Source organism: Lactuca saligna, chromosome 9 (genome assembly GCF_052625555.1).
Source record: "Lactuca saligna cultivar CGN05327 chromosome 9, ASM5262555v1, whole genome shotgun sequence".
Lineage (NCBI taxonomy): Eukaryota > Viridiplantae > Streptophyta > Magnoliopsida > Asterales > Asteraceae > Lactuca > Lactuca saligna.
This window is the reverse complement of record NC_136425.1, coordinates 2,997,418-3,009,382: the sequence shown is the minus strand read 5'-3', so window position 1 is coordinate 3,009,382 and position 11,965 is coordinate 2,997,418. Positions and strand designations below refer to the sequence as shown.

General features: G+C 35.0%; 1 protein-coding gene across 1 annotated transcript; it reads right to left on the bottom strand.

Moving 5' to 3' along the window:
• Positions 1-1,613: 1,613 nt before the first annotated feature.
• On the bottom strand, positions 1,614-11,583 carry LOC145018167 (uncharacterized). Its single transcript, XM_078976073.1, has 24 exons — positions 11,359-11,583; positions 11,047-11,272; positions 10,818-10,948; positions 9,873-10,750; positions 8,196-8,317; positions 7,998-8,089; positions 7,629-7,915; positions 7,381-7,529; positions 7,204-7,274; positions 5,303-5,476; positions 5,157-5,228; positions 4,932-5,033; positions 4,765-4,854; positions 4,591-4,666; positions 4,409-4,505; positions 4,245-4,314; positions 3,604-3,783; positions 3,369-3,491; positions 3,204-3,287; positions 2,950-3,134; positions 2,696-2,834; positions 2,528-2,587; positions 2,349-2,453; positions 1,614-2,271 (listed from the first exon to the last, which is right to left on the bottom strand). Exons 1-24 carry the CDS (start codon positions 11,446-11,448, stop codon positions 2,158-2,160), a joined length of 3,717 nt encoding a protein of 1,238 aa, XP_078832199.1. The 5' UTR covers positions 11,449-11,583; the 3' UTR covers positions 1,614-2,157.
• Positions 11,584-11,965: the final 382 nt, after the last annotated feature.

Genomic DNA, 11,965 nt, shown 5'->3' with positions numbered 1-11,965 from the left:
TTGACGATCAGAATTCAATTGGAGCTCAAGAATTGAAGAGGTCTAAAAGAAATCTACATGTCTATTCGGTTTGCTAAACATTACTTATGTCTAATCTTATTTGCATGGATTTTGTGTGTTTTTCTGTTAGTATGAGAGGCTAAAAACCTTATATTTTTATTTGGTGAAGATGAATCTAACCTTATTGTGTTGATTTCGACTTTTGGATGTTATAAATTGATTTTACTTGTGTTTGATAATTAAAATTTTATCATGTTGAAGTTCTAGTTTATATTGTCTATTAATCAAGTTCTTTGTGGTAGATGATCAATCTAGTTGCATGAATTTGTTACCTAATTGTTTATGATCGTTAAATATTAGTGCTAGTGTTAATTACATCTTAGACCAGATAATTAAAGCTAGTAACTTTAACTATGTTAAAGAGCATAATTAATCTTAATTTGTGATTGGTTGCTTAACTTGATTATATAAAAGTAGTTATTATATTTATCATTCATAGTCCAATTTGTGTTTATATTATTTTAGTGTTTAGATTGTGCTTGATCATTGCAATGTAATTCATAAATTGATACATCTAATCTAATTTATGCTTATATCAATTTTAGTGTTTAGCTTGTGCTTGACCATTACAAGGTAATTCATAAATTGATACATCTAGATGTTTGATCATAATAACTAGTTAATGAATTTATAATCAATATATTCTATCTATTATAAATCAACCTTAGGAGAAGAGAAAATCGGAATTTGCTTATTTAGTCGTTAATTTGGTAGAAAATCGGAATTTGCTTATTTAGTCGTTACTTTGGTAGTAATTTGAATTAATTTCTTCTGATCTTGCAAAATCAGTAAAAACCCCACTTTAAGTTTGTTTTCTTAGTTTAATTAGTAGTTATATTAATTAATTAAAATTTGATCCATGTGTATGTGTTCTACACCGTCTTATCTAAGTTATTCTATAATCTAACTAGGCACATAACAATGTGCATAAATTAATTTAGTTAGTAATTTGAATTAATTTCTTCTGATTTTGTAAAAACCCCACTTTAAGTTTGTTTTCTTAGTTTAATTAGTAGTTATATTAATTAATTAAAATTTGATCCATGTGTATGTGTTTCTACACCGTCTTATCTAAGTTATTCTATAATCTAACTAGGCACATAACAATGTGCATAAATTAATTTAGTTAGTAATTTGAATTAATTTCTTCTGATCTTGCAAAATCAGTAAAAACCCCACTTTAAGTTTGTTTTCTTAGTTTAATTAGTAGTTATATTAATTAATTAAAATTTGATCCATGTGTATGTGTTCTACACCGTCTTATCTAAGTTATTCTATAATCTAACTAGGCACATAACAATGTGCATAAATTAATTTAGTTAGGTTATAAATTTAAAACTAATAGATACTTACGCGCATTGTGTTATGAAGAGCTTGGGTACTTTTGTATTGTTTTTAACATTTATTATGATACTTTGATTTGGCAGGCTGTCAAATAAAAATAGAACTTTTAAGGATTTGAGACCTGAAAGAATTAAGCAATTGATCAGCAGTAAATGAAATGGAAATAATAAGCATACCGAGGGTAATAAAAGTAACTTTAACAAAAAATAAAAAGGCAAAAACTGAAGTCCATTAGTTGATAGAGTTTTAGGCAATTCAATCCCATACTCATTTGCAAACTAAAACAAGTTTGGAATGGCACTGAATGTAAAAATAAAACAAGCAAATTAGTTATTAGTGTCTAAATGGATAGATACATACAGGAGGCATAAAAAAATTTTAAGAATAGCAAGGCAAATGAAATAAATATGGATTTGAAAGCAAGGGAGGGAGGCAACAACTAAAGTAGTATATAATACACATACGAGAGTGAGAGCGGCTCAACTCAGCGCAAGGAAAAAAAATCTCTTGGTTGGCAAACCTGCAAAGGAATTTCCATTGATACAGGTCGTTGTTTTGTATACGAGGGTGGGATGGGGTGGGGTGGGCATTTTATGATAGAAATGTAAACCAACAAGTCTCTGTCTGTCTGTCTGTCTTTTTTTTTTTTTTTTATCCCAAACTAATTTGTAAAAAAGTAAACAAAGGGAGGACTGCTATACACTTGATAGTTGCTGATTCATACACTCGTGTGGGTGTTGTGTGGTGTGGTGTCTACATGAAGTAACTGAGAAGCTTTTTCTTCCTGGATCCACCTTCACCGTATAGCTCATTCCATTGCAGAAGCTCGTTCATATTTGCTGACTCAGACGACACACTCGCACATACCTGATACATAATATAAATATCACCATTCTTTTCACTTTTACTAAATAAATGAATAAATAAGAGTTTGAATAGATTACCTGGTCATGTGCATACTTAAAATCATCCAAATTTAGTGGGCGAACGTCCACACTGCTTCGTAAAGCAGGTACCGGCTTATTTTCTGCCAATGCCAAAGCTTTCTCCTGCATAATAACAATGCACCAAATATTAATAAAAATAAATTAATAATAAAAAGTTGTAAATATAGAAAACAAACCTTCTTTTCCTTCTCTAATATCTCTCTAATTGGACAGTGGGCAGCTGTCACGCAAAGATTCTGAAAAACAAAAATAATTATAAAAAAAAAAAAAAAAAAAAAAAAAAAAAAAAAAAAAAGAGTAAAAAAGGTAAACAAACAAGTGTAGCATGGAAGTGGAAGGAAGACCTTCAAATCACTTCCTGAGTAGCCATCTGTCATACTAGCGACTGCTTGAAGATCCATATCAGGTGCCAGCTCCTCTTTTGCCAATATGACTCTTAAAATTTTCTCCCTGTTGGTGGCATCCGGTAGATTTACCATCAGCCTGAAAAGAAAATGAAAATGCATTTTGTTAAATATTATTATATGAAAAGATTTATATATATATATATATATATATATATATATATATATATATATATATGAAATTTATGTTGTACCTGCGAGGCAGTCTGCGGATGACAGCTTCATCGAGGTCGAAAGGCCTATTGGTTGCACCGAGTACAAGCACCCGTTCTCTATCTTTTGTACGGAGGCCATCCCAATTCACCATAAACTCGTTTTTCATTTTACGCATTGCTTCATGCTCCCCCGGGTTTTCACGTCTTCCCAGCATGCTGTCCACCTATCAATCAATCACCAATCATCATCACTCGTACATCTAATGTCACTACCACCTACACCTACGACCTACCTCATCAACAAAAACAACGCTCGGTGCGATTTTACTAGCAAGGCTGAAAACAGCTTTCACATACTTCTCTCCTTCACCAAACCACTTCACACACACATCATCATCATCATCAGTTATGTTATCTACCAAAAAAACAATATTTTTTATATTTTAAATTAACAATACCTTGGAAGTTATGCTCGACATCGATATGTTGATGAAATTTGCACCAGCCTCGGTTGCAATAGCTTTTGCAAGCATTGTTTTACCAGTACCCGGGGGTCCAAACAGCAAGATTCCTTTACAAGGCTACACAAAACATAATCATAAACACAACAGATTATTATTATTATTATTATTATTATTAATGAAAACACATCCATATACTACTATTAACAGCTTCAACTTGTGTTGTGGTTACCTTTGTTAGCTGCCCTTTGCAGAACAACTCAGGCCTCTGAAGAGGTAGCATCACCAACTCTTTCAAGGTATCCTTCACAGATTCAAGAGCTCCAATGTCATCAAAGCTAACACCAATATCACCAGGAGGAATAACTTCACCTAGCAGTCTCTTCTCAAATTCGTTTTCAGTAACCACATCCTGGAATTGGAATAATAAAAATTGTTTATGTCATCCATCACACATTATTCAATTTAAAAAAATAAAAAATAAAAACTTCAATTATTACATGCATAAAATCTACTCTAATAAACCAAAGTTTTTTTTGCCACTTGTCACACTCTCAATCAATTTGCCAAATGTTATTTTGTGGTTATTTTGAATTAATTCTTTCTCAAATGTCATTTTATGATATCAATTTCATTAATCAGCTTACCTTTTAATTTCAAGAGTCCCAAAATTAAAACTCATTATTCTTCTTTTGTTTATTTATTTGTTTAAATTTAAAAGATAAAAACATTTCCATTATAATAATTCATTATTTTTTTTAAGTTGTCAAATATTTTGACATTTATATTTAATTTTTTTTTTTTGAAATTAACCCATGTAATACATGGGTCTCACAACTAGTGCATGTATAACTGTAATTAACCATAACCTACCTTCAGTGTCTTTTTAGAACTTTTGCTCTCGTTTTGAGTTCCTTGCAGTATGTTGATCCCATACTCGAGACTGCAAACCACAACATAAAAGATGAAAAATGTATGAATTATAAACATATATCACAAAATAAGCATGCATGCTATTGGCTATTGCTAGTTAGTACCTTTCATTGGAAATCACAGGTTTAGCATCTTTAGCAGAAGCTTCACAACTCTGCATAAAGTGATGACTCAAAGCCCATCCAATTACTTTCTCCACGCCTATCAACATCCAAAAGAGTGAAAATTAATCAAAAACCCAAATTAAAAAACTTGGTAAGAATCAGAGATGTACTACTCTACTCACTTTCGTTAGTCAAGGTTTGATCTTTTACACATAGTTCATCAAGGTTAGAGCACTCAAGACCGACTCGACTCAGAACCTAAACATCATGACATCAGAAATAATATAATTATTAGAATGAAATATATATATATATATATATATATATATATATATATGTGAGTTTTGAATACTTACTGCACGGATGCTGACAATGTTTGACTGTGATTTTAAGGTCTCTATGTCACGATCCAGTTGTTGCTTCCAGTCTGAAAGCAGCACTTCATCCTACCATCATTATCACAAGGTTAACTGAGGTCCACCAACATTTATGAAAGAACAAAAAAAATAAAATAAATAATTACCTGAGGCATCTGTATGGCGACTTTGTTTGGGAAAAGTCGGGTGAGCTGCTTCATTGTTTTGGGAGTTTCCTTGCTTCTATCATGAAGTCTACTAAAACTATCCTGAATGATATATATAGGAAATATTTTTATTACATTGAAATATATATATATATATATACATGTGATGTGATGTGATGTGATTGATTTATCAGAATTCAGAGCATCTTATAGCAGTAATAGTACCGGGAAAGCCAAGTCAAGCAGTGTGGTCTGATTGCTCCCAAACTTTGTGAAGAGTAATCCACCAGGATGAGACTGCAAAATTAAAATGTTAATATGAATAGGAATATGATGGAATGGAATGGAAGAGACTCTAAAGGAAGACTTACTTTCTCCTTGCGGCTGTCCATTTGAGTATGTGAAGCAATAACAACCACATTAGCAGGTGCATTTTCAAGCTTGCTCTTGAAGGAAGCATACGCCTCTGGATTTCCCAGCATTGATTTCTCTATATCTTTCACAAACAAAAGCAATGAACTGCTTTTACTTTCTTTTACAGCAACCTGCATACAAATACACTTTTCAACTCACTCAACCATCAACCATCTGAGTTTCAAAGCTTCTTATGCAGTTTTAGCTTAGCATAACAGATATGTCAGGCACCTACAGTTTCTTTTTCACTTAATTAATGGACAGGACTTAATCTTATCTGATGCCTATGTATATATAAAGTATAAACAACTCGGGATAAGGTAGCATTTTACAAATTTGCCCTCATTGATTTTTTTTCCTTCTCATGTTGCCCTTTTTTCAACTGCTTGCTTCATTACCTACAAGCATTTGAGTTGGCATGGCAGTGCTAATGCAAAGTTCCATTATATAATCCATTTGCAGCACACATTTCTCATCAACCACTCCACTCCATATTCACTTCGTATCAACTCATGATTTTACATATTATATAATATCAACTGTAGTAGTTATGGAAGTGCTTACCACTACCAGCATCAATCAACTGTGGTAGTTAGACTACATTTTTGCAAAATGGAGTTTTTATTATTAAACAAGTCGCTTTCCTGATTCGGTTTATGTGAGCCCAAGGTGTTAGTTTCAGCCCAATTGTCAATTTTAGGCCCATTTTTGCAAAACCCTAAAAACGCTTCTTCCTGTCTATTCTCCAGTTTTTCTACTTCTGCTAATTGATAATCTACAAATCTTCTCTCTGCCTCAAGAACCCAGCCATTCGAATTATTTCCATTAAATAGTGGTATCTCCAGCTTCTTGATTCTCCAGTTGGTTCCTCCGTTGTATTCGCCTCCGGTTGTATGGCCACCGCCACCGCCGTCGGAACCACCTCCTGTTCCATTTCTTGAACCTCCACTGAATCCCGTAGGGTTTGTCCCTTTCGTTGTCTCCACCCGCGAAAAAACAGGGTCGCTGCTGTGCTCTTCTCCCACTGATTTCTTTCCATTTGGTTCTTCTGGATGGCTCTTGGCTATTGCCATCAAAACCTCTTCGAACTTCTGCTCCATCTTCAGCTGAAGAGAGGCTATGGAGTCAGCAGTATGTTGGATCAGATGCCCTGGATTCTCCCTTCGATCGTACACATGCCCTAATTCTGTCTCTAGCAACTCAACCCTCTTGAGTTGAGCTCCTCCAGCCTCCTTCCTTCCTTTATCTCCAGCCCTAATCCCAGATGAATGCTCTGATACCATTTGTTATGAACTGGATTCTAAGACCAGATTCAATAACATAAAACAATCAAGGATTCTAATATTGATTGAAAAACACTCGATAATACCAAATGATTACAAGAATGAAGATAGTTTAGCTGATTCGAGATAGCCAATCTCCCAGAGGAATAAATTCAGATTTCACAAAAAGATTGATATCCCACTCCCTGCCCACTACCCTCTTCTTATACTATCTGTCATAACAAATTAACTAATATAAAATGCCCCTGCACTAATAAGATTATCTTTATTTAATGATTTTCCCATATTGCCCTTATCTAACATATGGGACCGAAGTTGATGCATAACATCTATGCTCAAGTCTTTCACATCCTTTCAACATCTCATTCTAGGGCAAACCCCAGACCAGACTAGTGTTCTTGTTGAAATTAAAGTGCAAGGCCTTACTTTTTCTAATTACAACAAGCACAGATTTTATAAAAGATGAATGATATACACCTCACACAAATTCAGTCTCATGCTAGAGTGAAAAAACAACCAAAAAAAGTAATATGATAATTTCAAATATGCAACTACTGTATTATAGAAAGAATCACCTCAAAAAGTTCGTTAATGGCAAGCTTCTCAATGTCATCGACACTCGAAGAATCAAGGCGAAGCGAATCAGCTGCATATAATAATAATCCACTAAAAAGTTTAATACCAATTTACTTTTCACTAATAATGAACAATAACCAAAATATTAAACTACAATATCCAATAGTTGCAAGTACCAGAACAAAAAAAGCCATGATCTTCCTCACAGATTCCTCCAAGATCGTTCCCTTCTTGAACCGACCTATCAAATCTTACTCCAATCTTGGAGGACCCATTCTCCTCAAATGGAAGTAGAACTTTGCCCTTATAACCATAAGTTGGCCCCCTAGAGGAAGAAGAAGAAGAAGAAAAAAAAAAAGTAAATATCTCTGGAGAGATTACAAAATATCAAGAATTTCATGATGTAGAAGCTAAAATAAAATACCTTAAGGGAGTCTGCAAAGGAGAAAAACCAGATGACAAGGAACCCACATATTTAACTCTATCACCTTTCTTGAAGGTGTAGCTTTTTGATGATGCGGTAGATGCCTCCTGTTTTGGCTGAGCATGAGGGCCTGTGGTGGATCCACCAACTATATCAGCCTCAACACTTGATGTCGGTTTCTTCGAGTGCATAGCCCCTGCTTGTGGGGCCCGTTTAGCAAACACACTTGCTCTTTCAGGCCTACTACTCTCCTTTAGTGAAGTCTCTGTTTCCTTAGCAACTGATCCCTGTTACCAGAAATTCTATCAAAATATCTATATATACCCAGTCATTAAAAAGGAATTGTGAATTGGAAGATAGAAGACTTACGCCAGGTAATAAAAGAGAATCAACTACAAGCAGTCTAGCATCTAGATGCTTTGCAAGAGCCTTTGCCAATGTTTCTTGATATATTTCTGAACCTGTTTCGTGTTGTGTTGTGTTGTGTTGTGAGGACACGCATGCAATTCAAAGTTAAAGAGTATTCAAAGCAAGAGCCTTTTGATGTAAACCAATTGAACACAGTACCTGCTGGACCAGATAAGAGTATTCTAGGGCACAAAGTAGGCAGATCTGAGGCATACTTCACAAAATCATTACGTTTCAGATGGAGATATGTGGAGGCAATCAATACACTTTTTGTTGTTTCACTGCATGTTTCAAAAGAAATAGTAATGTAACCAAAAAAGTAGGGCACCCTTAAAAAGGCAAAAACAACTATTGTTATTTTGCTGAGAAAGCCAACAAGCATCAATGTTCTTTTGATTATCATCATCTTTACTTCATTATTTGTTTGATCATTTATCCTCACAAAAAAAAAAAAAGTATTTAATCAGCTCAATATCTTTTATAGCAATTAACTAAACGATATTTTAATTACTCTAATAAATTATGTTAGCTGCAATTTCTAGCTTTTGAATCAATACAATCTAAGCCAAAAGATGGTTATGGATCTAATCCAGGTTCTTATTCAAAACACCATTGGATTGCTGTCTCATTGCAATAAAAAGCCTTTCAACCAGTGATGCAAATGAGGAAAACTGAGATATTACAATGACTACTTTATCAGTTTTTCCTATTAGTAACATTTAAAGCAGAAAGAATTCCGCCTTGTTCATATAGTTTTCTTAAGAAGTAAAAATTAAATTACATCAATGAAAACAGCTTTTGGTAAACTTCACAAAGAACTAACAAAAAATTGAAATAGAGCACATAGAATCACATATGTGATCCACTTTCATTACACCTATTTGAATGTCAAGCAAGCTAGAAAAAAAAAAGCTAAATCCTGAAAAAGTAGTTCTTTGTGAAGTTTAATCATCAGCCAGAAAAGAAAAGGCAAATACAGACAGAAGAAAAGTGGAAACCAATGCATCATATAGGAGCATAGCCTACTCGGGGATGCAAATCAGAGCAAATTTAATCCTTAATCCCTAGGCTAAAAACATTAATCTGTGAAGGCATCCAAAACTAAATTAGAGTTGAAATATCGCCACAATAAGGTTCCATGTTTGTGTTACATTAAAACCAAAAAATATCATATATGTAGGCTGTTCCTTTTACTTAAGGGAACTGATCCATACACAACAATTGGTGCTTTAAAATGTTGCATTGTACAACTATATAATGCATAAATTGTTATGTACGAATCACTTAATGAACTTTATGGGTTAAGTATTCTTTTTGACTTAATCTGAACAGAATGACTTCATGGCTTTTTTTTTTAAAAAAAAAAACAGGCTCTTTATGTTAAGACACTAAGCCTTTACCTATTTGCCCTTCTTATACCTTCCACACAACTACCACATTAAAGTTGATGAATATTGTTAAAACTGATGTATATTGTGAAAAATGTTTGTTTAAATGATCATTTAGCTTCATTCAGATGATTTATTCAGTATTTCAGTCTAGAAAAAACTAAAACAGACCTTATGTATACAGCCATGACTTGATAAGAAAAAAGAAGCAGCCCTCACGTTAACCTGATATGGCTCCCAGGGATAGACATAGACATCATCTATTTTGTACAATCAATTCTATTGACAGTAATCATCACATGCAATTCTCATCATCCACATGCCTATACGCCTAAATTATTATTGCTTCTAAAAGAATTGATATATGATATATCCAACAATTCTCTAAATTCACAGCAGATGGGAAGTACAAAAAAGAGGTAATAAAAAAGTAAGGCAGTGGTTGCACCTTAAGTAATATGGGAAATCTTTAAATGTAACTTCAATTGCATCGGGGCTGAGAATCCCTTGTAGTAAGCTATCTTTATATGCTTGACGCCTTGCTGCTAATGAGATGGGTGGATCAATTTCCTTAAGCAGTTCTCTAATTTCTTTCCTCTCATCAATAATTTTCAAAATATCCAGCTCAGAAGCAGTGGATCCTGCAAGCATTCTCAGTAATGGCCTTAATTCATGAGTTGCTGCAGGGCCAGGGGCATTCCCTGTGTCCCCAACACCAACACCATCAACATTCTCGTTAGCACCTTTCTCATTCGATGGTGCCACATCAGCAGCATCTTTCATTTCTGTATCAGTTGCACGATTATCACAGACAGAGGGTAGATTTGGCATTCCGGTTTGTAAGCCTTTGCCTTTACGAGAAGGAGGGGGGAGTAGAGATAACTCTTTCTGAATACTAGACAAAGATGCTAATATTGAAGCTCCTGCAACTGCTGATGGGTCTCTAGATCTTGCCTCAAACTGTAACCCTTTTAATGACCCGCTATGTGCTTCTAATATGCTCATGGGAGGTGCCCCATCTGCACCAACATTATCATTCGATAGCTGCTGAAATATATAAGCATGCCTTCCCGAAGAGCTAAAAATCACTTCATCTCCAGCTTTAAGTGGTAAGGTTGACCTTTTAGTGCATGTCTTGCCATTGACTTTCACAACACCTTTGCCGCCAGTGATCTCAAGTAAAGTGATCGATGCGCCTCCTTGCTGTGACTCTATGTGCCTCAGGCTACACAATGATTTACTGATGTTCGGATCACCGATCCACAGATCACATTGGCGACCTTGACCAACAGTGAAAATGGGACGATCCATGACAACATGAGGGTTCTGGACATCAGAAAAGAAACACATTAGGCTCTTATCATTGCATGAAAATAACAGTTGAAAGACCTACCTGTGAGCACTGGGAAAGAAGCTTTCCCCACGCAACCCCAACATTAGATTTTGACTGTCTTTTCTTGGTACGATTCAACACAGTTGAACCACCATTCGCCTTCGTCTTCTCTACATCTATTAACGAATCACCTACAAATCAATCCGAAAGAAAGAAAGATCAAGAGCTGTAGAAAGATATCCCAGTCCCCGCAACAAGTTTTTACAAATTCATGTAACCTCAATCCCACCTAGAGACATAGGCGAGACCAACGGCTGTCCTTCCACTTGAACAACCGGAGATTTTTCAGGAACGTCAACACCGGGCACTTCGTCACAGGCATCGGAGTCTTTCTTGGACGGATCAGAAGATCGGACCTCCTGTTCTTGAGACTCGCATCCACCGGATTCCTTCACCACCGCCTCAATGGGCTCCACCGGTGTCCCGGTAGTAGACGAAGATGCCGCCTCCGCTGCCTGCAACCACCGATCGCCAAAAATTAAATTTTCGATATAAAATTCAACACAAACAAAGTCTTTTACAAACCCCCAATTAACGATACCTTTGATCTTTTCCCGGTTGGGATAGGAGACGAACATGGGGATGATAGCGTGCGTTTCGAGGAAGACGAACTCCGCCTTGTTTCCACCATGGCTAATTTGTCTCCGTCGATTCGGAATTCGATTGCAGAGGATTACAAAGAAGAAAAAAGGGGAAATCTGTAGACAAAACTGATTTTCCTATATATATGAAGATGAATGACGATTAAAATGGGGAAAAAAAAAAAAAAAAAAAAGATTATAATATTGATTTGGGAATAGGGATAAAGATAGAGAGCTGGGCAACCAAAAGGGCTGCAAGTTGATTATATATGAATTTTACGGAGAGGGTTGTTAAGCGGCAGGAAGTGAAAAGGGGCAAGTTTGGGGTTGAATGTGTAGTGGGTGGGTAAAGAATATGGTCTATTTATCAATTAAGGTCTTCAACTCATAGATATTTCGTTAAATACAATCATTATTAAACACTTATATATTTAATGTTAATACACAAATGAAAACAATATGGGCTTTGACAAGCAATTTATCAATTTGTCTTTTCGATGATCTTACTTGTATTTGTGTATCGTAATATAGTTGTTGTTATCAGTTTTTATATATTACATTCGATAG

What these genes read in the sequence shown, in the direction of transcription:
- LOC145018167 (XM_078976073.1), bottom strand. Translation starts at nt 11,448, where the DNA reads ATGGTGGAAACAAGGCGGAGTTCGTCTTCCTCGAAACGCACGCTATCA. An exon ending in TTCTTTCCCAGTGCTCACAG is followed by an intron (nt 10,751 to 10,817) that starts GTAGGTCTTTCA and finishes TCTGATGTCCAG; the next exon opens with AACCCTCATGTTGTCATGGA. An exon ending in TTAAGTATGCACATGACCAG is followed by an intron (nt 2,272 to 2,348) that starts GTAATCTATTCA and finishes ATTATGTATCAG; the next exon opens with GTATGTGCGAGTGTGTCGTC.